This window comes from Phascolarctos cinereus, unplaced genomic scaffold, assembly GCF_003287225.1.
Source record: "Phascolarctos cinereus isolate Bilbo 61053 unplaced genomic scaffold, phaCin_HiC Scaffold_1;HRSCAF=81, whole genome shotgun sequence".
Lineage (NCBI taxonomy): Eukaryota > Metazoa > Chordata > Mammalia > Diprotodontia > Phascolarctidae > Phascolarctos > Phascolarctos cinereus.
The window spans coordinates 186,143,703-186,169,567 of NW_027555514.1; the positions used below are offsets into that span (position 1 = coordinate 186,143,703).

The 25,865-nt window shown below is 40.1% G+C and overlaps 1 protein-coding gene across 2 annotated transcripts in view; it reads left to right on the forward strand.

Annotated features, from left to right (window-relative positions):
* Positions 1-203: 203 nt before the first annotated feature.
* CD4 (CD4 molecule) overlaps positions 204-25,865 on the forward strand; it is a 41,491-nt gene continuing 15,829 nt past the window's right edge. Inside the window, exons 1-3 of one of the 2 annotated variants that reach the window (XM_078155600.1) lie at positions 204-435; positions 15,324-15,479; positions 15,616-15,789. In XM_078155600.1, coding sequence (XP_078011726.1) covers positions 15,431-15,479; positions 15,616-15,789 — 223 coding nt within the window. In that variant the 5' untranslated portion in view covers positions 204-435; positions 15,324-15,430. The remainder of the gene's footprint in view (positions 436-15,323; positions 15,480-15,615; positions 15,790-25,865) is intronic. The other variant, XM_020994251.2, reaches the window with a different exon arrangement.

Sequence of the window (25,865 nt, forward strand, 5' to 3'; positions counted from 1 at the left end):
TATGTTCCTTTCTTCCTAAATTCTTGTTTTCCTGGAAGCCCAGTCCAGATGACAGTGTCAATGTCTTTGTGTTTTGAAATTTTATTAAAATGTTGATAACTGTAGGTTTCTATTCCTCATTTGGTCAACTTTTCCCTTAACTCAAGCTATTCCACTTTGACATTTTACCCTGAGTCTTGAATACAGAAAAATGATAGGGGGTGGGGACCCAAACTAGAGAGGTGACGTACAGGGCTAGGCTAGGCCTAGGAGTTTGGAGAGCACTTCACTGACGGATTTCCTGTCTTTTATCACTCCATTACAGTCTTGACAGATGGCAAAACCCTCTCCCTACTGTATTTCTGGGTAAAAAGCTCCAAGTTCTCATGAGGACACACTTGCATCAATCAGTGGACCAGATATTGATCAAGAAGAGAGAAAAAAAGACAACTTGAGGTAAGACAGACAGGAGTTCCACTTTTCATTCCTAGGTCAAAGGATCAAAGTATGGGTGAGGGAAATAAGAAATATCATCAGATCATAGATTCAGAGCCAGAAAAGCCCTTAAAGGTGATAAATTCACCCTCTGTCCCCCACCCTTTTACAGATAAGGAAACTGAAGCCTGGAGAAATAGTGAGGAAACTGGGATGAAGAGGGAGGGTCAAGGAATAGGAATCTCTGGTGACTTGCGGACTTTCCAGGGCAGGAGAGGTAAAGAAAGAAACATACCTACAGGAGAGGAGGGGGTGGTGAAAGGGAAAGAAAGGAGTGGAAATTCAATGTTTAGAGCCAGTTCTTGGAAAGAGAAGGCAGGAATTAAGATTGAGAAGGAAGGAGGTAGAGAAAAAAAATAGGTATGGTAGGGCAGGAGAAGGTGCATATAAATGGAAGACATGGAGAGTGAGGAGGAGAGAGAAGAGGAAAGCAGAGGAGAGGAGAGGAAAGGAGAAGAGAGGAGAGGCACCTGCTTCTGCAGTCATATGTTCAGTGTTTTGGAGTGGTAGAGATGATATGCCACAGTGTGATGAAGACACCGATGAATTGAAGTCAAAGGATTGGGGTTCAAATACTATTTACTGTCTTTGTGATATTGAACAAAACACTTTACTTTTCTAGGTCTTCGTTTTCCTTTCCTATCAAATGCAGGAGTTTGTAGAATCATAGATTCCGAACTGGAAAGGGCCTTAGAAGCCATCTAATGGAATCCCCTCATTTTACAGATAAGAAAATGAAAGACAGAGAGGTGTTAAATGGCTTTTGACTAAGTTCGAACAGGTAGCAGGGCCAGCTTATGGACCCAAGTTTCTCTGATGCCAAATCCCTCATTCTTTCCACTGCCTTCTTTGAACTGGAAGGTCACAAAAGGCCCTTCCAGCTTTCAATTCTGTGATTTTAGGCTTCTTCTCCAGCTGGTTCCTACAAAGTAACAGCTTTCCACCTCTGCTTCCTAATTCTTTCCTCAGGACTGAAGCCAGCTCAGTTCCTGAGGCCCCGATGCTCCCCAGCTCCTCTCCTGACTCCCTTTAAAAAACTAACTTTAATTTTTTTTGTTATTCTGAAGTTGAAAATTATGAACAAGTATGAATATTTTCATCTATTCCAAACAGAAAAAGAGGATTATATATGAAACCATGAATCTATTATATCTACTAACATTTTTTAAAAAATAAAATAAGTTCAACATATTCATTTCAAAGCTGTTGTGCTTGTCTGTTTCTCCTTCAGAACCTCATTCTGTTCTCTTCCGTGATTCCAAAAATGTTACAATGACCTTTTTTTTTTGTCTTTTCTTTCTTTTGGCATCAGGATCGACAGTCTGCCTCTTCCCCTCTAACCCTCCCCCTAGTAAACAAAACACATTTTCTTATAACAAGCAGTGTCAAGCAAAACAAACCCATACTTTTGGCATTTCTGGAAATGTACATCTCAGTTTTTTCCTGAAGTCCCCTACCTCTCTGTCAGATGGTGGTTAGTATGCTCCATCATCAGTCTCACCTTCTTTTAACAGGATAATTCTGGGAGGGAGTCCAAGGAGAACACGTCTACTCTTGAGAAACAAGGAATACCCATATTCCCTGTTTCAGGGTTCTCCCTCACTGCAATTAGGTCAACTCTGCTTTTAAAATAGGGTCAGGACGAGGATTTAATAGTCCAGAGTTCTGGCCCTGCCTGGGATGCACTTACACTCTCGGCAGAGCGAAGTTTGGGGTTGAGAAGTACAGAACCTGGGAGGCAGGGTTTGGAAGTAAGCATTTCATCTTGGACTCATTTTCCTATGAAATGCTAGATTTTTGTCCACTAGACACAAAATGGCTGCTATCAGGTCCTACCTGTCAGGGTTAGAAACACTTTAGAGCTCTTCCCCTTTGCTCCCTCTAGAAAAACCAAATAAAGCACAGATGGGGAGGGGGAAGGCAGGGGTAGTGAACTTTCGGCCTCGAACATCTCCCGATTTCTGTGAAGTTTGGGTTCAGTCAAAGGGCCGCACTTGAGGACCTAGAGGGCCACATGTGGCCTCGAGGCCGCAGGTTCCCCACAGGGGGAGGGGAAGCAGGATAGACAGATAACTCCTTGAGTGGAGGAGGTCAATTTGGAGATTATCTTAAGTACAAAATACCTCTGGCTTCAAATGGAGAACATTTGAAAAAGAGGCCGCTCTGCCACGGTACCCTGGGCCTTGTTGCTAAGTGAAGAGAAGATGGAATGGTTTGCAGACCACAGGATGGGAAACCAGATTACTTTTCTGAAAAGGCACAGATCAGGTGGGGGTGGGGGACAGCAGGGCTGAGGGGAGGAGGACGCTGATCTCAGCTCGGCTCCTCTAGGGACTAGGTAGAGTATGGGGGTATGGGGTGGGGTGGGGCTGTACCCCCCTCAAGTGGGCGTCAGGCAAAGGAGAGGATGGTAGAGGTTGCAGCAACTAGACCACAAAGATCCCTTCAGAGGGATCGTGGTCTCTAGGAAGTTCACCTAAATGAAACCAGTAAGGGGGAGGTGCTTGATATTTGTGTGTGAGGGAGACTGGGGGCACATGCCCATGGTAGGGGTAAGGGGGTAAATGAGCGGTCATAGAGGGGAGATAAAAGTGCCTGTGGGATCATATACAGATGCTGTGGTGAAGCTGTGCCCTCTTCCTCTCCCCTAAGCCTCTTACCCCCCCCCCCACCCGGGGCTGGGGACACAGTGCCAGACAACCTGGAGAGCTCTGTGTATGCGTACATATATTTCTATAAACATAAATGTGTGTATTTTATTATCTCTTCTGTTTCTTTGTCTTCCTTCTGCCCCTTTTCATTTTGGTTCCCATTCTTTATTTGGTCTTTGCCTCTATATTGCATTCTCTCTCTCTCTCTCTCTCTCTCTCTCTCTCTCTCTCTCTTCTTTCTTTCAGTCTCTATTGTTCTCGAATTGTGTGACTGCATGGGGCTTGAGTATGTGCATTGTGTGATGTATGTATGTATGTATCTATCTATCTATCTATCTATCTATCTATCTATCTATCTATCTATCTATCTATCTATTGTTTTAATGTGTTGCTCTGGGGCTCTCTATCTTTATCTCTCCCTAGACTTCCTTACCTTCTCTCTCCATCTGTCCTTTTCCCTTTCTGTATGTGTACCCCTCCCTTTGTTGCCTGCCCTGCCCTCTACCTCCTAGGCCCATGTCTGAATCGTGGAGTTTCAAATTGTTGTGTTGGTGGTTGTTTTCAGTTCGAAGACCTGTTTCAGATCAAAGCTTATCAAATGTCTGGGTTCCTGCTAGGGAACAGGATGGTGTTTACAGACAAGAGAAAGAAAGAACAGAGTGGCAGCCGGAGATGGGGTTGCTAAGAATGGAGCAGAGGGGCTGGAGCTTAGAGCAAGGCTGGGAGGCGCAGCCTCTTGAAGTAGGAGACAGAAATGCAGTGGCAGAGAGTTCTAGGTATCAGCATCAAAAAGCATAGATGCAGGCAGACCCACTTAAGGCCAGACAGAGAGATATGCAGAGACCCTTGGCTAGATACACCAGAGCTGACATACGCATCTCTGAGGATGAGGGCTGAGGAGCAGTGGGGCACAGGATGTATAGTCTAGCTCCATGGTGGCTGGAGATTATAAGAATCAAAGACCTCTCTCTGGGGCCTCCCAGGCTCAGCGGAAATGTGAGCTCCAGGCCCTCAGCAAAGGCAAACAGGCAGCTGGAAAACCTTAGCCTCTGGTGAGCCCTGGGGCCCAGAGGTGGCAGAGAAGACAACCCCCACACACATCCAGGGACTACAGGCTCTCAGGTGGGGGATGTGCAGGCTTCGAAGGAGAGTGGAAAATGTGCACCCTCCTCACAAGGGAGGATTGGGGGTTGAAAGACAATAACCCAACATGAAAGGAGGCAAGGAAAGAGGCAATCTCCAAGCTAGAAAGTCCTTCCTCCCTCCCCCCTCAACCTGTCTAGCATCCAATATCCATCCTTCTCTCCTCCAACCTGCCCCAGGCCCCATTCTCAGTGCTATACCGATTTTACAAATGACCTACTTTCAGCCCTTCTCAACTCTCATTTGTTCATTTGGCAAATGTTCATTCAGCGTCTACTATGTGCAAGTCTTTGTGTACCTACATATTCAACCTCCTCTTGCTGGGATGTTTATTTTATTTCTTTAAATTTTATTGATATCTTTTGTTTTTATATCATCTTCATTCCCCAGTATATCTCTCCCATCTCCCCACACAGAGAACTATCCATTATAATAAATGATAAAGAAAGGAAAAAAGCAGTTTAGTAAAACTAACCAACACATTAACCAAATTGGCTATTATATACAGTATTCCCCATCAACAGTCTCCTACCTCTGCAAAGAAGGTAGGGTGGTACATTCTCATATCTCTTCTTTGAGGTCCAGCTTTGTCACTATAATTATATAGCAATATGTTTCTTTTTTTCTTCTTTTTTTTGTTCTTTTCCTTTATATTGTTGTAGTCACCATGTATACTGCTTTCCTGATTCTGCTTACTTTCATTTGGATTAGTTCACTGTCTTTCCATACTTATCACTATTCTTCATATGTATACTTTCTTGCAGTGTAGTAATAATCCATTATATTTATGTACCACATTTTTTTTTAACTATTCCCCAATTATTGTCCATTTACTTTGCAGTTTTCAGTAAGGAAGTGGAGAGTATAGATGGCCCCTTGTGGCTGTGGGTGGGTGCCTAAGGCACCTTTGCCAACTCCCACTCTTCTCTGCTTATAGGCTTCTTTCCTTGCTAAATTTTTCTTCAGGTTCATAAATAGTCTAGCAGATGTGAATCATAGTTAATGACCACATACTTTAAATCAGGATCACATAGCATTAAAATAAGGTATATCAGGCTGCAATAGAACTTGAGGCAGGGAGAGGGAGGGTGACTTAGGTCTATTATTCCTGCCTTTTATCTTTACTAGTTGGTGGGGGAAAGGGAAGCAGAAAGTTGGAGAAATGAGCTGTGAGTTAGGCATCCTTTTTGCCAAGCCCTGCAGCTGCTGGTTCTCAGTGAGTTCGATTCTCCTTTGTTCATTCCCAGTCTCACTTCTGTAATCCCCTACTTTGGGTAGCATGAAGGCCAGTATTCCTGTCACAATTCCTCTGAGCTTGACAGAGAGAATCATGACTCACACTTCTTCCTTCTCTAATTCTCTATGTGGCTTCTCCCTGGAGAAAAATTCCCTTAAGGCCAAAAGTCCCCCACCCCAAACCTAGGGAACTCTCAGTAATGCTTACACCACTCCTGTTACTTACAGCAAGCCTCCATGGTATGATCAGTTCATTTTTTTCAGCTTCCTCTTCAACCCAGCTGGCAGTCTCAGTCCCTTAGCACTTTCTCAGAGAAGTGTGAAAGAAATGGTTTACATAAAATCATAGAAATTAGAGCTTAAAAGGATTTTATACACAATCTAGTCCAACCCTCCTTATTTTTACAAATGAGGATTCTGAAGCCTAAAGAAATTCAGCGACTTGGCCAAGGTCACACAGTTTAATTAGTAGCAGTGCTAGGATTTGAACCCATCTCCTCTGCATACAAATCTAGTCTCTTCCCACCACACAATATTCCCTTTCAATGTGCTCAGTGTTTGTTCACGAATTAGGATGAAGCTGGTTCTGTTTAGGCTTTTGTCTGTCCCACAGCAAGTGCATTCTCAAGGTCCCGAGATCCATAAAGAATAATCAGAAACTCATTTCTCCTATTCTAGACTTTGGAAACAGGAAGCCACTAATTTCCCTCTTCTTGCTATTTCCTTAACCGCTTCCCCCAAACCCTCCCCCTTTTCTTCCCTCCCTCTCCAGTCTGGTTCATATTGCTTCTTTCCTAGAACTGAGGAAGTTGGGGGTGGTGAAATGCTGAGTGGGGGGGAGTTTTCTAGTCAGGAAATGTAGGGGTGTAGGAAGGATACAGAAGTGGAATACAGGGGTGGAAGGAGTAGAAAATGGGGATGGTTGACAAGAGAGCCCCTTTCTCTTAGGATACTGATCTGGCCACTCTTGTGTTTGTGTGTGTACATGTGCCCACTTCAGTTTACTGGCTGCCAAACTGATCTTCTTAAAGTGATGTGCACCATCAGCCGAAACTACTCTTTCAGCTGATTCTGTTTAACTCTTTTGGGGGAGTAGACTTTGTGTGCTTGTTCATTAGGATGTTATCTGCTATGTCGAAACAAATAAAATACAAATATTTTTAAAAAGAAGAAAAGTTAATATTTAAAAATTATCTTTTAAATTAACAAGCATTTATTTTCTCTCCCTCCTAACCCTTCATTGAAAAAAAAATCCTTATAACAAATATACATAGTTATGCAAAACAAATTTCCTCAATTGGCCATGTCCATTACTTCTCCAACAGGCGGTAAGTAGCATGCTTTGTCATCGGCCCTCAGGCATCATGGCTGGTGATTACACTGAAAAAATTTCTTAAGTCTCTCAAGGTTGTGTTTCTTTATGATGCTGTTATTATATAAATTGTTTTTCTGGTTCCTTTCATTTCATTCAATAATAATGATAGTTAGCATTTATATAGCACTTTAAGATTTACAAAGTGCTTTGCAAATATGATTTCATTTTTATCCTCACAACAATGCTGGGAGGAGGTAACTACTATTTTCCCCATTTTATAGCTGAGAAAACTGAGCCAGGCAGAGGTTAAATGGCATGCCCAGAGTCGCATAGTTAGTGAGTATCCAGGTCCAGTGCTCTATCCCCTGGTTGCCTCTCAAATTGTATACAAGTATTCCAAAATTTCTCTGAAGCCATCCTTTTTGTCATTTCTTATGTCATTATATTATATTCATATATATATATATATATATATATGTATACACACATACATACATACATACGTATATATATATGTATATATAATGTATATATGTTCAGCCATTCTCTGATTGACGGGTGGCCCTTTAGATTCTAGTTCTTTGCCAAATAGAGCTACTATAAATGGTTTTATACATATGTGTCCTTAAAGAGAAATTAATCTTGGGGGCAGGTAGGTGGCGCGGTGGATAGAGCAGTGGCCCTGGATTCAGGAGGACCTGAGTTCAAATCCGGCCTCAGACATATAACACTTAACTAGTTGTGTGACCTTGGGTAAGTCACAACCCCATTGCCTATCCTAAAAAAAAAAAAAGAGAGAGAGAGAGAAATTAATCTTCCTAAAGAACAGCTTTGCTCATGTTTCCCCCCCCCATTCAAATACCTTCAATGGGTCTCTTTTGGGAATGATATATTTATTACATGATAAAGATGGAAGTCCTTATTGTGGCATTCATGGCACACCACAATATGACTGAAATCTCCCTCTCCGATCTCATTTCTTGCTTCAACCTTGCATAAACTCCCCACTCCAGCCAGACTTATGTCTTCACTGTTCTCACAAATATTGCTTTTGTATTTGTTCTCTGTATCTTTGTATATGCTGTTGTAAAATGCTTTGTGAATCTTGAAGGGAGAGGTAGGGACTGGGCCTGTGATTTCATCGGCACAGAATTGTCAGGTGAGGAAAATCCTTCTACCAATTCAGGTGGGTACTAGCAGGTTAAGGGATGGACCCAGGGCAACCCAGTCATGCCTTTCTGGCTTTGAGGAGGGATCTCTAGTCCTTTATATTACATGACTTCTACATGTTAAGTTACTACCGCTGGTGGTGGTGGTGGTGCTGGTGCTGCTAGTCTTTTACCTCCTATCTATAAAGTTTAAGTGTTGGGGCAGCTAGGTGGCACAGTGGATAGAGTACTGGCCCTGAATTCAGGAAGACCGGAGTTCAAATCCGGCCTCAGACACATAACACTTACTAGTTGTGTGACCCTGGGCAAGTCACTTAACCCCATTGCCTAGACCAAAAAACAAAACAAAAACCATAAAGTTTAAATGCCATCTTCTCTGTTAAGCCTGTCCTATTCTTCTCAGCCCATTGTCATTTCTTTCTCCTTTTAACTTCCATTTTTCTCCTAATGCCTCTTCATTACTCATTTTCACTTATCACGCATAGTATGAAGGCGGAAGGGACAGCTAATGTATTGAACAACAGAGTTCCATAAAGATGTCTATAGCGGAGGATGTCAGGCCAAATTTAATAAGATGGAATTCAATAGAGACAACTTTAAAGCATTAAAGATAAGTTCAAAAAAATCACTTGCCAAGCATAGGATGGGGAGGCATGAAGAGACTACAGTTTTAGATGAAAATGATGCAGGGTTTTTAGAGGGTGGTGCGTTTTGTAAGGGAAGGGAAACATAGGATCTAGAATGAGGACGGTGATAGGCACACTGTACCCTGGACTGGGCAGTCATTTAGTCAGTCAGCAAACATTTATTTAGTGCTTCCTATGTCCTTGGTGAGGCAGCTAGGCAGCTCAGTAGATAGAGCTCTGGGCCTGGAGTCAGGAAGACCCAAGTTCAAATGCATCCTCAGACACTTACAAGCTGTGTGACCCTAGGCAAATCATTTAACTTCCATTTGCCTTAATCTACTGGAGAAGGAAATGGCAAACCACTCCAGTATCTTTGCCAAGAAAATGTCATGGACAGTATAGTCCACAGAATCTTGATCTGTCCTCAAGGAACTCATTCAAATGAAGGAGACAACATGTAGATAGCTATTTATATTAAGGATCTGGAATGCCATTTTCCATTTTGAGCACTATATATTTTACTTATTAATTTTTTAAAAATCCAGTTCATTAGCACAAGGAATTCCTAGGGGAGGAAACTCCTCTTCCAATGCAGATCAACAACTGTTTTACAAATCATAGTCACAGAGAGTCCCTAGGGGCACTGAGAGGTTACATAATTTGCCCAGGGCCTGGTAGCCAGTATATGTGGGTATGTGTGTGAACCCAGAGCTTCCTGATTCATCTGTCTTTCTCTCCATTACTCCATTCTGCCTCTATTGGGCACCTCATTTTGAAGAGGGATGCTGACAAACTGTAGTGGATCAGAGACGGGTAATCCGGATGGTCATAATACTGGTAAACTTGCTATTTGTGGCAGTGAACACCTGGTGCTGGTCAAGTCAATACACTTTGCCAGAGGGTGAGATCATCCAGAGTGCAAAGGACTGTTGTTATGCCAAGCTTAGGGCACAGACTGCTTGCTGGGCCTTAGCCCTGGGAAACAGGATGCCTCTAAAATATTTTGACATTTCCCCCTTTTGGCCAAAGGGAGGGGGTCTGAAAGAACTCCTATCCTTATGACCAATAAAAGAGAGGCAGATAAGCCAAGATGCCATTAGAGGCCAGCTGGGCCATGACAAGATGTTGCCCATGATGGGGTTAGTTCCTTAAGGGGCCCAGGTATCACTGTTAACCATTGTTTGCTTGCAAGCAGAAAATAGAGGGAAGGGCAAGAATGTAGGGTGAGAAAATGATAAGACATAATTACATTAAGTTAGTTACAAATCAAACTACTTAGAGGGCTCACAATGGGATGGTTCTGAGAAGGGAGATTTCCATGTCAGCCAAGATAGCCAAGAAAATTTAACATAAATATCTTGGAACAAAAGACCGAAGCAATACAACAGTTATCACTGATATTAATTATTATCAAGTCTCCTTGTATCCTAGTAATCCATTCTCAATATTCATTTAACCACCACATTTGAATCCCACATGTCTCCCATAGTTATCAGGTCCCTAAGTATCTTTTACTTAATATAATTTAGTACAATCACTTAAATTCGGTTCTGCAAGTTTGAAACTTCAGAGAATTTCAGTTCTTATACCTTTTACTGTTTCTATCCTTACCTAAATCCTATACCTGATATAAGAATCTTTTAAAAATTTATGAGGGTCTAAATGAACTCTTCTGCCCTTTTTAAATGATCAGACAGATATTTTAAAATTGGTAAAATAATTTTACTTTCTTTACTATTATCAGTATAATTTATGTGTAAAATTCAATTAATGCTTAATTAATAAAACCTTAATCCAATTTTGAGAATTTATTACTGAAACTTAAAACTCAAACTCAAAGCCTAATTTCCATGATAAATAAATTTTGGAAGCCAATTATACATATATATGTATAATTCTTAGAGAAAAGTCTAATCCCATTGCTTTTTCCAAAATTTACTATTAATTAGAAAACCTTCACATTACATCTTTGTCTTATTACTTTATCTAATCATTTGCTCCTTTGGAGAATATCATTCCTATATTATAATTTGACCACAAATATAGGTTAAAATTATAAGATGTTCATACTTGCATCCTATCATAGTAACTCAGAGATGTTCCAGTATCAACTTATTATTTAAAAGATTAGTATTGTACTCACAAAACTTCTTCATTATAGAAATTTGCTATAAAAGGAAAAAGAGGGAAATAGTTATAACAATGTCCTATATCATAACAGAGGGGGAAACTGCCTTGCCTCTGTTTGATTCCAGGCATGAGTCATATCTAACAGTCAATCATGTAGTCACAACTGTTATAAGCAAGGCTTAGGATTAACCAGGTGAGGAATTTTCCTTTTCAGAAAGGAAATAACTCAATGGGGAAATAGAGTCAGGGGGATCCTATGTAGTCTGTGTCCGAGGTCATCCCCAAAACCTTTCCCAGGCATAGACATGCACTTTTAACCAGTTTTCAAACTGCTTCACATGCCATTTCTACTATTGACTTTGTGACATATAGATATATGGACATCATATAACTATCCCTGTAATCAAAACTCAAAACAATAGTAAATTGCAGTCCTAGAATTTTTTTTTTAACCTTAAATAACAAAATTTCACTAACCACAACTTAGGGCTTAAATGTCTTTCTTGATGTTTCCCTAACAGTTTCATTAATCTTTTACTTATAAAGCTACCCATATTCTGGGGCTTCAGAAATACAGCAAACACCTAATAGTTGACTCATCATTAATATGCTGAAGCTACATCTTTAAACCACCTTATACACTTTCATAATTGCCAAGATTTTCAAAAGAAAATTTGTTATTATAGTAAATATTATCAGTAGTAGTAGTATTATGTGTTTTATAACTAAAATAACTTATTAAATTTTAAACAGTTTTCAATTATCTATTTTTTAATCACATCCTTTTAAAAGCCCAATTCATAATCTAATAGCATCCATATTAAAAGGGAAGTTTTGTCTAACAGCATTTCTGTTACAACGATCTCTCAAATTTCACAATGTAAGAGAATTTAGAAATATAAAACAATTTAGAAATACAACAACATAAACAATATCATGTATTTAAAACATGACACAAAACTTCAGATGACATCAACTGCATTTCCAAATTATCACATATAAAAATCATTGATCTTATTACCTTTAGCATTTAAAAACCACTTTAGAGTTATCAGGCATGGAACAATTACATTCAATTAAAGAAATAATAATAATTATGAGTCAGGAAACTGGAGCAGAGATAAGATAACTTGCCTAAGATTACACAGCTAATAAGTTTCTGCAACTGGAAGAGAAAAGGGTGAATTTACCAAGGGCAGAGGCAGGCTGGCTGGCTCCCCCACCATTTACTGCCATGCTAGGTGCTGCCAGGGGCATCTGGACCCTCCTAGGCAGTATCTAGGTGGGGCCTGCTAAGGGCAGGGCCCACCTTGGAGACACCAACTGACTGGGCTTTGGGGGTGTGGCAAAGGGAAAAGCCTAGGGGTTCGGGTGGCTGGTGCCAGGACCTTCCCATTGGTAGTAGTTCCTGGTGGCAGGGCAAGGTGAATGCTGGCCGTGGGGTCTGACTCCCTTCCCTCCCCCAACAGCTGAAGGCTGTGGGACCACTTGCAGCTACTGGAGCAGGGTGGGCAGGATGTACTGTTTCCCTATAATTCTCTAACATTCTCTTTTCTTAATCTGATCTGAGAACACAGGGTTAACAAGATAAAAGGGAAAGGGTATCTGACCTGGGGAGGGGGAGGTTAACAAGAGGTGGTCTTAAAGTGCCAACCATTTAACTATTTTTTTTCCTTCACTTTCTTCATTCTGGAATTCTACCAACTAGCTTTCCTTCATGGTCCTACAACAATGAAACTATTAAGCTTGCCAACTACTTTTTAAAAACTTTTTAAAACATTTATAAGATTTAATCCTTATTTTTCTTTAAAACAAATTCTACAGAGTGGTACTCCAAAACTTGCTAATATGTTTCAGAAGGGAGTGAGTTTCTGTAATTACTTTGAAGTCTCAAGAGTTTTGTCCTGCAATCTTCTTTTTTCTTTTTTTTTAAAAATTAATTTATTTTTAGTTATCAACATTCACTTCCATAACTTTTGAGTTTTAAATTTTCTCCCCCTCCCTCCCCAAGATGACATGCAATCTGATATAAGCTCTACATATACATTCCTATTAAACATATTTTCACATTAGTCATGTTGTAAAGAAGAATTAGAACCAATAGGAGGAACCACAAGAAAGAAGAAATAAAAGAAAACAGAAGAAAAAAAAGAGCAAATGCTATGCTTCAATCTGCATTCAAACTCCATAGTTCTCTCTCTGGATGTGGATGGCATTTTCCATCATGAGACTTTTGGAGATGTCTTAGATCCTTGCATTGCTGAGAAGAGCTAAGTCTATCAAAGTTTGTCATCACACAACATGGCTGTTATTGTGTGCAACGTTCTCCTGGTTCTGCTCACTTCACTCAGCATCAGTCCATACAAGTCTTTCCAAGTTTTTCTGAAGTCTGCCTGCTCATCATTTCTTATAGCACAATAGTATTCCATTACATTCATATACCACAACTTGTTCAGCCATTTCTCTCTTGTAATCTTAAAAATGACTAAATTCCAAAGTCCTTAATAATTAATCTCCAAACCTCCAGAATCTGCTAAGATGTTTTTAGCAGTTCTACTACTTTGATTATCTGACTTTATTTCTGTAATTCCAACTGGGGCCAATGATTGAAATGACAGGGGGAAAAAAAGTGTCTTACAGGTTTTTCTTATAACCTAATCTCCCACAGAAAGCCTAAAGTAAGGGTTAATCTTGCTTACTGGGACAACCTGCTTCAACTATGAAAGTTCCTCATTAATCTTTTCCAGTGTTCCAGCTATAGTTGTTAGAAGTTTTTCTGGCTGGCTGCATTTTAAATTTTTCAAGGTAACATAATCTAGCTCACAGCACAAACATGACAGACATTCTGCATCTTACAAAGACACACAGACAAAATGACAAGACAAAAACAAACAACAAAGTGCACAGATCTTATTTTACCCAGTTGATACAAGGCACACAGTGTAAGCAATTACCCCATCTAGAGGGTTATGCAATTTACAAAACCAATTGCCAGAGGCATGAAGAGGGGCCAAATTACTGTGGTAAACCATTAGCTAACCAAACACCCTCTTAGCCTGTATGGGGGATGGAAGCTGGAACAGAAGCAAGTAAAAGCTTGCTGGCTGGGGGGTGGGCACACTGGCACTGGAATGTACAGAAAAACAGAAACACACAACAGCAAATTTACCAGAGACGTGCAAAGAACCACAGGTGTGCATAGAATATCCTTACCAGAAAAGCAAACTCAATCAAGTCAACGATGGACTGGGAGTGACAGCAGTGAACTTGTCAAAGGAGGCGGAGTTGGACTCCATAGAAAGCTCCACTAGCACCTAGCCCATTTCCACCCATACCAGAGGGCTCCAGGCTTCACTTCCACATACACCCATGAACTTCCGCCACCAATTAATGTCAACAGAATTTTGAATGCAGGCCAGACTCAGACAATCTCTAACCTAGGAATGGCCTGAGCCGAACAGAGCAGGCCAGACGCAGGCGTGTCAGGACACAAAGTAGTGTTATAATTTATTTCAAAGTGAGAAAAATGACTTGTAAGCAAAGAAGCTCCCCCTCCTGCGAAGGAGGGCTTAATATGTTGAGTAAAGGCAATGCTTATATACATAAGTGGGCTGGACTATGACATAATCATTCTTAGACCTTGAGTAGCAGTTTCCCATGGCAGGCTCTTGTGTGAACAATGCAGGTGTTCCTGAGTCCTGTGGGAACAGTCTCCAAGTTGATTGTCTCAGAGTAGGGTATAGTATCTGGTTCAGTTATCTTAGCTGTTACAAGGAATAGGGATCATGAGCAAGTCAATCTAGGTGATGGATGGCTCTCAGGTCCTTGGGAAATAGGGGGCAGTGAACACCTGGTGCTTGGTCAAGGCAATCACTTTGTCAGAGGGTGAGATCATCCAGAGCGCAAAGGATTATTGTTATGCCAAACTCAGGGCACAGCCTGTTTGCTGGGCCTTAGCTCTGGGAAACATAATGCCTCCAAAATATTTTGACAGTGGATTGCTTGAAAGAATTAGGGTTAGTTCAACTTGGGGCTGGGACAATAGGGACACTTCAAGTACTTGAAAAACCACCAGCGAAAGAATTAGATTTGTTCTAAATATCCCTAAGGTCCCTGCCAACACTTAATACATGATTCTATGCATGAGAATCAAAGGATGAAAGCTGCCCAGAAGCAGAGTTTGGCTTGATTTCAGTAAAAAAATTCATACTTATAAGCTCCTGAAGTAAAGTTTTGTTCTTCTTTGTATTCCCTGTAGTGACTAATTCAGCGCCCTTCACATAATGATTGTTCAGTTGAGTGTTGACTCTTCATGGTTTTCTTGGCAAAGATACTAGAGTGCCATTTTTTTCTCCAGCCCATTTTACAGATGAGGAAACTGAGGGAAACAGGGTTAAGTGACTTGCCCAGGGTCACACAGCTAAGTAAATATCTGAGGCCAGATTTGAACTCATGAAGATGAGTCTTCCTGATTCTTAGTGCTCTACCCATTGCACCACCTAGCTACTCCAATATGCCTCAACATGATAGACCTGCTATGAAACAGTTGTTAGTTAATTGAATTCTCTTGAATCCACAGAATCACAGAGAAGAGACCAGGGCTCTGACCAGCTTCTCCCAGACTTCCTTCCCACTCTAGCACCTCTGGCGGAAGGTCTAGCTCCTCATTTCCTTGACAAGGCCAGAATGGATAGAAGAACTACCTTTGCAATCTTGCTCCTGGCTCTGCAGTTGGGTGAGTGATTATCCTTGAATTTGAGGGCTGGGGTGGCAGAGGAGCTAGATCTCATTGATGGGTCAGGGGAGGAAATAAAAGTCAGCAGCTGGGCTTGCTTCTGGCCCTTACCTACTTCTCAATCTCTGGAATCCAGTTCTGTTGCCTGCTCTGACCAGAGGAAAGGAGTTGATACTGGGTGAGGCTGGGGGTATCGCCGAATTGCCTTGTAAGGCTTCGAAGAAAGAAAATATGGACTTTACCTGGAAACAACCAGACCAACTTGTGCTTCTCAAGGGTTTCAGAAAAGGTTCACCATCAAAGATGATAGGTAAGTGTAGCCCATGGCCCTGGGTCCCCCCAAAACTTTGACCTTCTACAGACTGGGTCTGATCCTGAGGTCTAACTACCAAAAGTCCATTTTCCCTTTTACCTCTCTGCCCCGGCTTGGGGTTTCTCCAGGAAAATCTACAAAATATAACTTATGAATAGGTTTCCCTAAATGCGGGCGATGGTGTCCCCAGCTCCCAAACAAAGTATTCACTGTAATAAATGCATATCATGTAGGACAGCCTTGATTTCATTCTATAGAACATGAGATTCAAGGGTACAAAAGACTCACTGGAACCCCTAAGCATCTACAGAAAATACATAAAGCACTCACAATGGTTCAACGTTCCGTGGAGTGTCTCTTTAGCCCCTCTGGAGACTTTCTAAAGCCCTGGATTCCTGTGGAAGGGAAATGCACTTTAATGGTAACACTCCTTTCCATTGTCCAAATAATTCACTGTTAACAATGGAGATTGGTAAGGTCCAGATCTCTTGGCCCATCTCAGCCACCATTATGTAGCTTTAATACATCACTCAGAAATTCTACAGCAATTCTCTTCTTTCTCTAGAAGGTCCAATGCCTGAATTCTCAAAGTTGGGGTCACCCGGGATTCAATACCTAAGACTACTCCCTCTAAAATTAGTAGTGAGATCTTAATTTACAAATCTGATGGTCTTTTTTCAGTCTTCATCCATCTTGACCCTTACATTTGACACTAGTGACCACCCATTCTTCTTAGATACTCTTTCTTCTCTGAGTTTTCATGGTACTGTTCCGTCTTGTTTCTCCTCCTATCTATCTGACTATTCCTCAGTCTCTCTTGCTCTGGAATGTTATCATTAGCACATCAGGCTCTAACTATGGATGTATTCCCAAGGTTTTCTACTAGGCTCTTTTATTATATCTCTTTATACACAGGCTCAGTGATTTCATCTACTTCTGAGAGGGCTTAATTATCCTCTCTATGTAGATGACTTAACCAATCTATATATTTAACTGCAGTTTGTCTCCTAAGCCCTAGTCCTATACCACTAACTGGATATCCTAGACACTTTTCAGCATCAAAATATCCAAAACAGAACTCATTATCTCTTCCCCCAAAACCACTCCTCATATTGAACTTACTTTTTTTTTTTATTGAGGATACCACCATTCTTCTAGTCTTCTAAATTTGTAACTTCAACACTATTCTCAGTTTCTCTTTTTCTCTCATCCTGCATATCCAATAAGTTGCCAAATCTTGCCATTTCTACCTCTTCATCTTATGACTCTCATGAACATTTTACTCACAGAGATCCTATTTTAACTCATATCCTCATTATCTCTTACATAGATTGTAACAGCTTTCTAGTCTGTCTCCCATTCTCAGTTTTTTCTAAATTAATTAATTAATTAATTCATATTTAGTTTTCAACAATCACTTCCATAAGCTTTTGAGTTTTAAATTTTTCTCCCCCTCCCTTCCCACCTCCCTCCCCAAGACAGCATGCAATCTGATATAGGCTCTACATATATATTCCTATTACACATATTTTCACATTAGTCATGTTATAAGGAATAATTAGAAACAACAAGAGGAACCACAAGAAAGAAGAAACAAAACAGAACAAAAGGGAAAAAAAGGGCAAATGCTTCGATCTGCATTCAAACTCCAGAGTTCTTTCTCTGGACATAGATAGCATTTTCTATCATGAGACTTTCAGAGATGTCTTAGATCTTTGTATTGCTGAGAAGAACTAAGTCTATCAAAGATAGTCATTGCACAATGTGGCTGTTACTGTATACAACGTTCTCCTGGTTCTGCTCACTTCACTCAGCATCAGTCATTCTCAAGTTTTTCCTGTTCTAATCGTCTTCCACATAACTATCAAAGCAAGCTTCTATGTTACTTTCCTAACTCCAGCAACCATAAACTCCTTTGTCTTTTAAGACCCTTCACAACTTGGCCCCAACCCAGGGGTGGGGAATCTGTGGCCTCCAGGCCACAAGTGGCCCTCTAGATCCTCAAGTGGGGCCCTTTGACTGAATCCAAACTTCACAGAACATATCCCCTTAAAAGGATTTGTTCTGTAAAACATGGACTTAATTAAAAGGCTGCACCCAAGGACCTAGAAGGCCATATGTGGCCTCAAGGCCATAAGTTCCCCACTCCTGCCCCCACCTATCTTTCTAGTCTTATTAGACATTACTTCCTTTCCCATACTACTGTTTGCTCAGACTAGACTTTTCTGTGTTCCTCACACAAGACACTCCATTCTCCCACCTCTGGACCTTTGTGCTAACTGGTCCCCATACTAGGAATACACCCTGTCCTTAGTTCTATCTCAGAGAATCCCTAACTTCCTTTAAGACAGAATTCTGGCACTACCTTCTACCTTTTCTGATCCATCCAACTGCTAGTGCCTTCCCTCCCTTCCTCCCTCCCTAATGACTCTGTATTTAACAGCTTCTTGTTTATTTTGCATGTGTGTGTGTGTTCATCAGTTTCAGTCCCATCTGATGCTTTGTAACCCCATTTGGGGTTTTCTTGGTAAAGATGATGCAGTGGTTTACCATTTCCTTTCTCAGCTCATTTTACAAATGGGGAACTAATGCAAACAGGGTTAAGTGACTTGCTCAGAGTCACACAGCTAGTAAGTGTTTGAGGCCGGATTGGAACTCAGGAAGATGAGTCTTCCTGCTTCTCAGCCTAGTCCTCTATCTACTATGCCACCTTGCTGCCCCATTTTTTTTTTTTGCATGTACTTAACATCTTTCCTATACCAGAATATAAGCTCCTTGAGATCAGGAACTGCTTCATTTTTTGGTTTTTTTATAATAATGCCTAGGTCAATGCTTAATAAAGTAGGTGCTTAATAAATGTTTATTGATTGGTAATTGATTGATTTAATAGAGATCTGTGAATAACTGACCTTTTTATTAATTGGGTAAAACCACAATTCTATCACTGAGTATTAACCTTTTTCTAAGTATAGGTATAGAAGATTGGAAAGAGTCTTTTTTACTGATCTCAGACATTTTATTTTATTTTTTCAATGAGCATTGTTTGCCTTTTTCTCATTAAAAAGTTTAGAAAAAATATTAATTGGATTCTGGTTAATCATATATATAAACATATACACATATACATACATATATAAATAAGCATTTATGTATATGTATTTTTGATAGGACCTATGATTGCATTGATATTTTGAGTTACTAATGAAGAACTTTCTCTACCAATGGAGGGAGATAGCTGCTCTGCAACTTCTACTCTTAGTGAGTGACTTGGGATGCTAAGTGGTCAGATGGCAGTCACAAAGCCAACATTTGTCAGAGGCAACACTTGAACCCAGTTCTTCTTCACTGTAAGGCCAGATTTCTATCCACCTATCACCCTGACTCTCATTTAACATGTACAAAACCCCCAGATAAATTAAAGGCAGTTTTTTTTCTTGTTACAAAATTATTAATATGCACAACTTTTTGTATATTATATAAAGCAAGGAAGGCATGAAGTCTGTCTTGGGTAACTCAGAGTCTCATGGAGTTATCTTTCTGTTCAAATCACTCTGTTCCTCAAAATAACTCTGGCAAAAAACCTCCCTGACTAACTTGGCCTGATTCTGATTGCATCATTACTCCGAGTCACCTTGTATATATTTCCATAGCTTGCATTATGGGTTAAAGTCCATGACAATGACAATTCTAAGGAATTCTATTTAATTTGCTATACTAGAATTATTCTCCAGCTGAATACTGCTTGAAATGTAGGATTGCCAAATGAAAGTTTACAAGTCTATGTTAGAAAGATTTTTATTTGTTGTGAAGGAATTTCACAGAAATTTCACATCAGCACTGATCTCTCCTTGGCCAATCACTTAACATCTCAGTGCTCTAGGCAGGTGATCTAAATATAAGCTGAAGAGTAGTTCCTTGCTAGCAGTCCCCTATGTAGATGAAATTGAAAGTCTAATGGAAAAAAGTCTCCGTGAGCTAGAATCGCACTTTACTTTAACTTTTCCCTGAAAGGTTGTTGGACTAGATAGCCTCTCAGGTTCTTTCTAGCTATGACCCATGATCCTAAGGTAATGAAGATAATCAGGTACTCATTCACCCCTACCTCCCCAGGTCACAGGCTCAATACCATGAATTTTCCATGGGATATTCATAAACTTTCTAGGAGATGACTTCCTGCTGGTCAACCAGCACTCAGATCCAGAAGTACCTAATCTCTTGAATTCATGAAGTTGTTCCCAAGGCTAGATCATAGAACCCAGGGCTTATGGCCCCCATTTCATGTATTCCTCGTTCTATTGCTGCTGCTGCTACCGCTACCACTACAATTACAGGTCTCCAATATTTGAGAGGCAGATTCAATTATTATCCTCATTTTATTGACATGGAAAACTGATGTTCAGAGAAGTAAATGTCTTGATCATAGTGGCCAAACAGTTTTTGCCCATTTGGCAAAGTCCACTTGGGCCAAAACTCAACATGTCTAACAATCCCTCATCCATAGGACAATTCCCCAGATACCTGAAAATAGCTACCATGTTCCCCCCAACCAAGTCTTCTCTTATCCAGGCTAAATGAACATTCTTAGTTCTTTAAATTGATCCTTGTATCGGCCATATCCTTTGCCATATTTTTGAACCCCCCTCATAATACTGGCTGCCCTCCTCCTGCCCCCCTCTATAGCAACTTGTTAATGTCTTTCCTAAAATTTAATGCCCAGAAAGAAACACAGTAGACAAAGTACTTCAGAATGGACTATCACTTCTCTCATTTTGGATACCAGGCCTTCATTGGTGCAGACTAAATTCAAATGAGCCTTTTTTGGTTGCTACATCAGTAACATCATTGACAATGCCACATTATTAACTCAGACTGGGCCCCATGTTTTTTACACATGAACTGCTCACTCCATTTTGTATTTGGACAGTTAATTTTTTGAACCCAAGTATAGGACTTTACATTTACCTCTACTTTTGGATCCCAAGTCAGTCATCCAAAGCCTTAGATATTTCTCTCAGCTTGGGGGCAGCTAGGTGGCACAATGGATAGAGCACCGGCCCTTAAGTCAGGAGGACCTGAGTTCAAATTCAGCCTCAGACCAAACATTTAACACTTACTAGCTGTGTGACCCTGGGCAAGTCACTTAACCCCAATTGCCTAAAAGCAAAAAATAAATAAATAAATAAACAAAATAAAAAAGATATTTCTCTCAGCTTTATGACATTCACAAATTTTATTATCATGCCATGTATGTCTTCATATAGTCTCTGATAAAAAAAAAATTGAACAGAACAAAGCCTACAAAGAGACTTGTAGAACTTTACTAGAGACCTTCATCCAAATTGCCAATGATCAATGTCAATACTCTTTGGGTTCGGCCAGTCAAAACAATTAAATTCAAATGATTCCAAAAACATCTAACTGTACTATCATTCAGTCTGCATCTGTGAATCTCACCTACAAGTATAACTTTTGTATCAACTGTCTTTTTGAAATCAAGATATACTATGGTTATAGCATTTCAATGATTGACAGATAAAATAAATAGATTAGTCTTATAGGTTGGAATAAAACAAATTAAGAGGGCAGCTAGATGGTGCAGTGGATAGAGCACCAGCCCTGAAATCAGGAAGACCTGAATTCAAATCCAGCCTCAGACCAAACACTTGACATGTACCAGCTGTGTGACCCTGGGCAAGTTACTTAACCCCAATTGACTAAAAATTTTTTTTAAAAATTTAAAAAAAGAATAAAACAAATTGGGTTAGTCTCATATAACTTGTTCTTTTTTTTACACTGCAATGGAAATTTATTTTCTTTAAATTTTTGTTTATTTATACCAGATTTTTCCTTCTATCTCCAACCACTACCTTAGAACCTTCCCTTATAACAAAGGAAAATAGCTAAGCAAAATGAACTGAACACAGCAACTTTGTCTAACAGCAACTGCAATATTCCACACTCATAGGTTACTGCCTCTCTATCAAGAAAAAAAGAAGTATGTTTCAGTATCTGCCTTTTGGAATAAATATTTTAAATTTCATTTCATCTAAATTATAATATATTTTGCTATTTTTTCATTCATTAAATGAGAGGATGTGGTTCCCTCCCCCGCCTCAATTGATATAGTCACAGAATATAGTTTCACAGGATGAGGTTTCAGAATAAACAAGATTAATTTACACCCTGAACTCTTCATGAGGTTTAAATGTATCATTGATTTGGTCAGCATAGGAACATTTCATTTGGCTAAGCAAGCAAGTTTCGTTATGCCTCTGGCAGTTTCAAATGCCTGAGTCCTAAAGGAGTTTTCAAAGTTCCAGAGTTGGAGGCAACTGCACAGGAGACCTCTTAGGATTATACCATAGAATAGCAAGAAGAGATTGTCATCTGAACCACTGGATTAGTGAATGCATTGCATCCAGTGGAAAGCAGAGATGCATACTCCAAACAGACAAAGATACTGAGAGGCGGTTATCTGAAAAAGGAAGCAGCTTTGAAGAGCAGGAAGTCTGCCCATGGACACTAGGTGTATTTGTGAGAGAGTGCTTCCACCCCAGTTTATGAGGGGAATGTCTTATGATTACTGTTCTTGATATACCATTTGAGTAAATTGCCTTAGTAAGAGTTAATTGAATCTACTGGACGACTATTAATGGGAAGCACCCTGGTAGGATTTTGTGAGCCAAATGTAGGAGTACAGATCCACGGGGTTTCCTCTAGAACAGGAATGGGGAAACTGTGGCCTTGAGGCCACATGTGGCCCTCTAGGTCCTTATGTGTGGCCCTGAATCCAAGATTCAGTCAAAGGGCCTCACTTGACGAACTAGAGGGCACATGTGGCCTCAAGGCCAGAGGTTCCCCAACCCTGCTCTAAAACCGGAGGTAGTAAGTAGCTTTTCTGTGGGAATGAGTGAAAATTGGGAGAGTAGTACAGAAGTATATTACTTTTATATTACTGTAGTTATTTTGCATATTATTTTCCTGTCTCTACTTTCTTCTTTTTATCAATCCACATAAGTCCTCTCATGTTTCTCTGAATTCCTCATAGTCATCATTTCTTAAAGTCCAACTATACTCCATTATATTCACATACTAAAGTTTTCAGCTAGTTTCCAATCAATGGACATCCATTTTGTTTCCAGTTTTTCCTCATAAAAAATAATGCTACCATGTATTGACTTGATCTTAATTAAACCATGCTGGCTTCCACTGACTACAATTTCTAAGTGCTTAAAAATAGACCCTTCCATTTTTCCAGGCATCTCCATCAAGCTTGAAAGCCCATAGTTTGAATAATCAACCTTCTTTCACTTTTTGGAAATCCAGACAACTTTAATCCTGTGGCACCTCACTCATCTTTCTTTTGTACTACTCAACAACTCCCCACAGACCACTAACAGATATTAAATAATCACATCCTCAAACTTTTTTCAGTATCCTTGGATATAATTTGTCCAAGTTGGGTGACTTGAATATACTCACTGAAGATTGACAGGTGCTCCTTACCTTTGCTTAATTATCTTAGTTTTCAGTTCTCTGTCAACCAATTTTATTTTATCCTTCCTTCTCTGAAGACTATTCTCCTTGATAAAGGAAGCAAAAATACAATAAAAGTTCTGTCTTCCCTCTTTCATATACTATCATCATCCCATCCATACCAAGTGAAGGACCTATGTGTTTCTTATTTCTTCTCTTGCCCCTAACATAGCTGTTTTTTTTAAAAGTACTTTTGGCTTGTCATAGCATTGACCCCCACTCTCAGCTTATATGGGGCGTTAGCTTTCCCCACCCTATTCTTCAGGGGCTATCATTCCTTTAGTTACCTGATCATAACTATACCTGTTCTTGTCTATTTTTTAAAATTAATTTTGTCAAAATTCTGAAGTTAACCACCAAAAAGGAGAACATTTCTGTATACAAAGTAGAGCGAAAAAAAAGAGAGTGGAGAACATTTCTGTGTCCAAAGTAGAGCAAAAAAAAAAAAAGTAAAACGACAAATTGCGATCATGTACAGTCTGCTTTTTTTTTTTTAAAGTGTAATAAATTTGACATTTTGCTTTCAAAGCTGTCTTGCTTGTTGGTGTTTCCTACTGAACTTCCTTCCATTCTCTTCTGAGCTTTAAAAAAATCTTTCAATGCCCTTTTCTTTCTTTTTTTTTTAATCAACACTATTACTAGCTCTTATCTCCTTCTTCCTCCCTCACACATTCTATTGAAAAACAAGAAAACCAAAACTCTTGTAACCACCAAGGGTCCCTTCTGTCATTTCTTAAGGTGCAATAATACCCCACGTCATTAATATGCCATAATTTGTTCAGCCCTTCTTCAGCTGAGGGGCATCTCCTTTTGTTTTCGGTTCTTTGCTACAACAAAAATTGCTGCTAAGCAGTCTCTTTAGACCGCTTTTTCTCCCTCATCTGAATAATTTGTGAATCATCTAAAGTTCCTTCTTCGGTGTCTCCCACTGCTTTTGAACTGTCTTCCCTTTCAGAATCTCAGGCTCACGGGACCCTTGCTTTTCTCCGTACCCTTTGAAATCTACTCTTTTAAAGTCTAAAGCACACATTAGGCTACACCTGGTGTTCCACTTTTCTTTTTTCTCTTACAAATTCTAAGATGACATTCCCTTCCAAGATTCCCGAAGTTTCCTCTTTGGCAGCCAATTTCTTCTCAACCAATTTGGCAACCATTCAGGAATACCGAATAGCTTCTAAGAAGCCCCCTGATTTCTTTAAAAGGAATATCCTATTGGCAAGAGAAATATTCTTTAAATAGTGGCTCAGGCACAGGTACACTGAGCCTATGGCCCATTATTTTGGCTGCCCTGTCCATGGATGAGACAGTCCAGCAGAACACATTTACTTAGAAAGAGGAGGATGCCTACAAACTCAGACCACCATGACTACCCTGTCCTGCTGCACCAAAGATACTCCATTTCTTCTGTCCCTTGTATTTGCTTTCGGTCTGATGACACAGCTGTGGGGGCCAGCTGAGGGTCAACTCCAGCAATGAAACTCTTCCTTATTTGTGCTGACTATAGGCAGCCCTAAAGAACCTGGTGTACTTCCAGGGATTAGGACAGTAGCTGCTGCCTTTCTAGGTGGCACAGTGGATAGAATGCTGGGCCTTGAGTCGGGAAGACTCATCTGTTGTTCAATTGTTTCAGTTGTGTGTGATTCTTCATGACCCATTCTGGAGTTTTCTTGGCAAAGACACTACAGTGGTTTGCTCTTTTCTTCTCTAGTTCATTTTACGAAGGAGGAAACTCAGGCAAACAGAGTTGAGTGACTTGCCCAGGGTAGCACAGCTAGTGTCTGAGGCTGGATTTGAACTTAGGTCTTCCTGATACTGGCTGTATGACCTTAAGCAAATCACTTAGCCCAGTTTGCCTCAGTTTCCTCATCTGTAAAGTGAGCTGGAGAAGGAAACAGCAAACCATTCCAGTATCTTTGCCAAGAAAACTCCAGAATGGGTTACAAAGAGCGGGACGCGACCAAACAACAACAAAAACTGCCTTTCTGTCCTCATAGTTCAGCTGTCTTACTTTCTTTGTTAACACTCATTTCTTCTATCTTTTGAAAGATGAGATTAACATCAAGTAAACAAAATTTATCTGCTTTTAGCAGATATACCTCCAGCAGATGCCTGGGTGGTTTAATATGCCTGGCACTTCTTCCCTACAAACTATACCCTATGCCCACGCCAACTTCGTGTGCATTTTTTTCCAATAATTCATCATACGTTATTTCAGTCTAGATGGGCAATCTATCATATATTCCCTTCATGATAATGCGTCTCTATTTTGCCCTTCTTTTGTAATCATGTTCTTTCTCCATCATGATCTCCTCTCAAGTTTGTAGATTTCTATACAGCAATACATCCTCCTTATATGCAAAACCACTCTGTAATCTATTCTTTTTTATTTTCCCCCCAAATTTATTCATTCGTTTTTATGCTGCAGAATCTTCCTTGCTCCATCAAACAACAACAAAATAATGAAAAATAAAGCTCTCATAACAAATATGCATAGTCCAGCAGAACAAATTCCTGCATTGGCCCTGTCCAAAACTGTA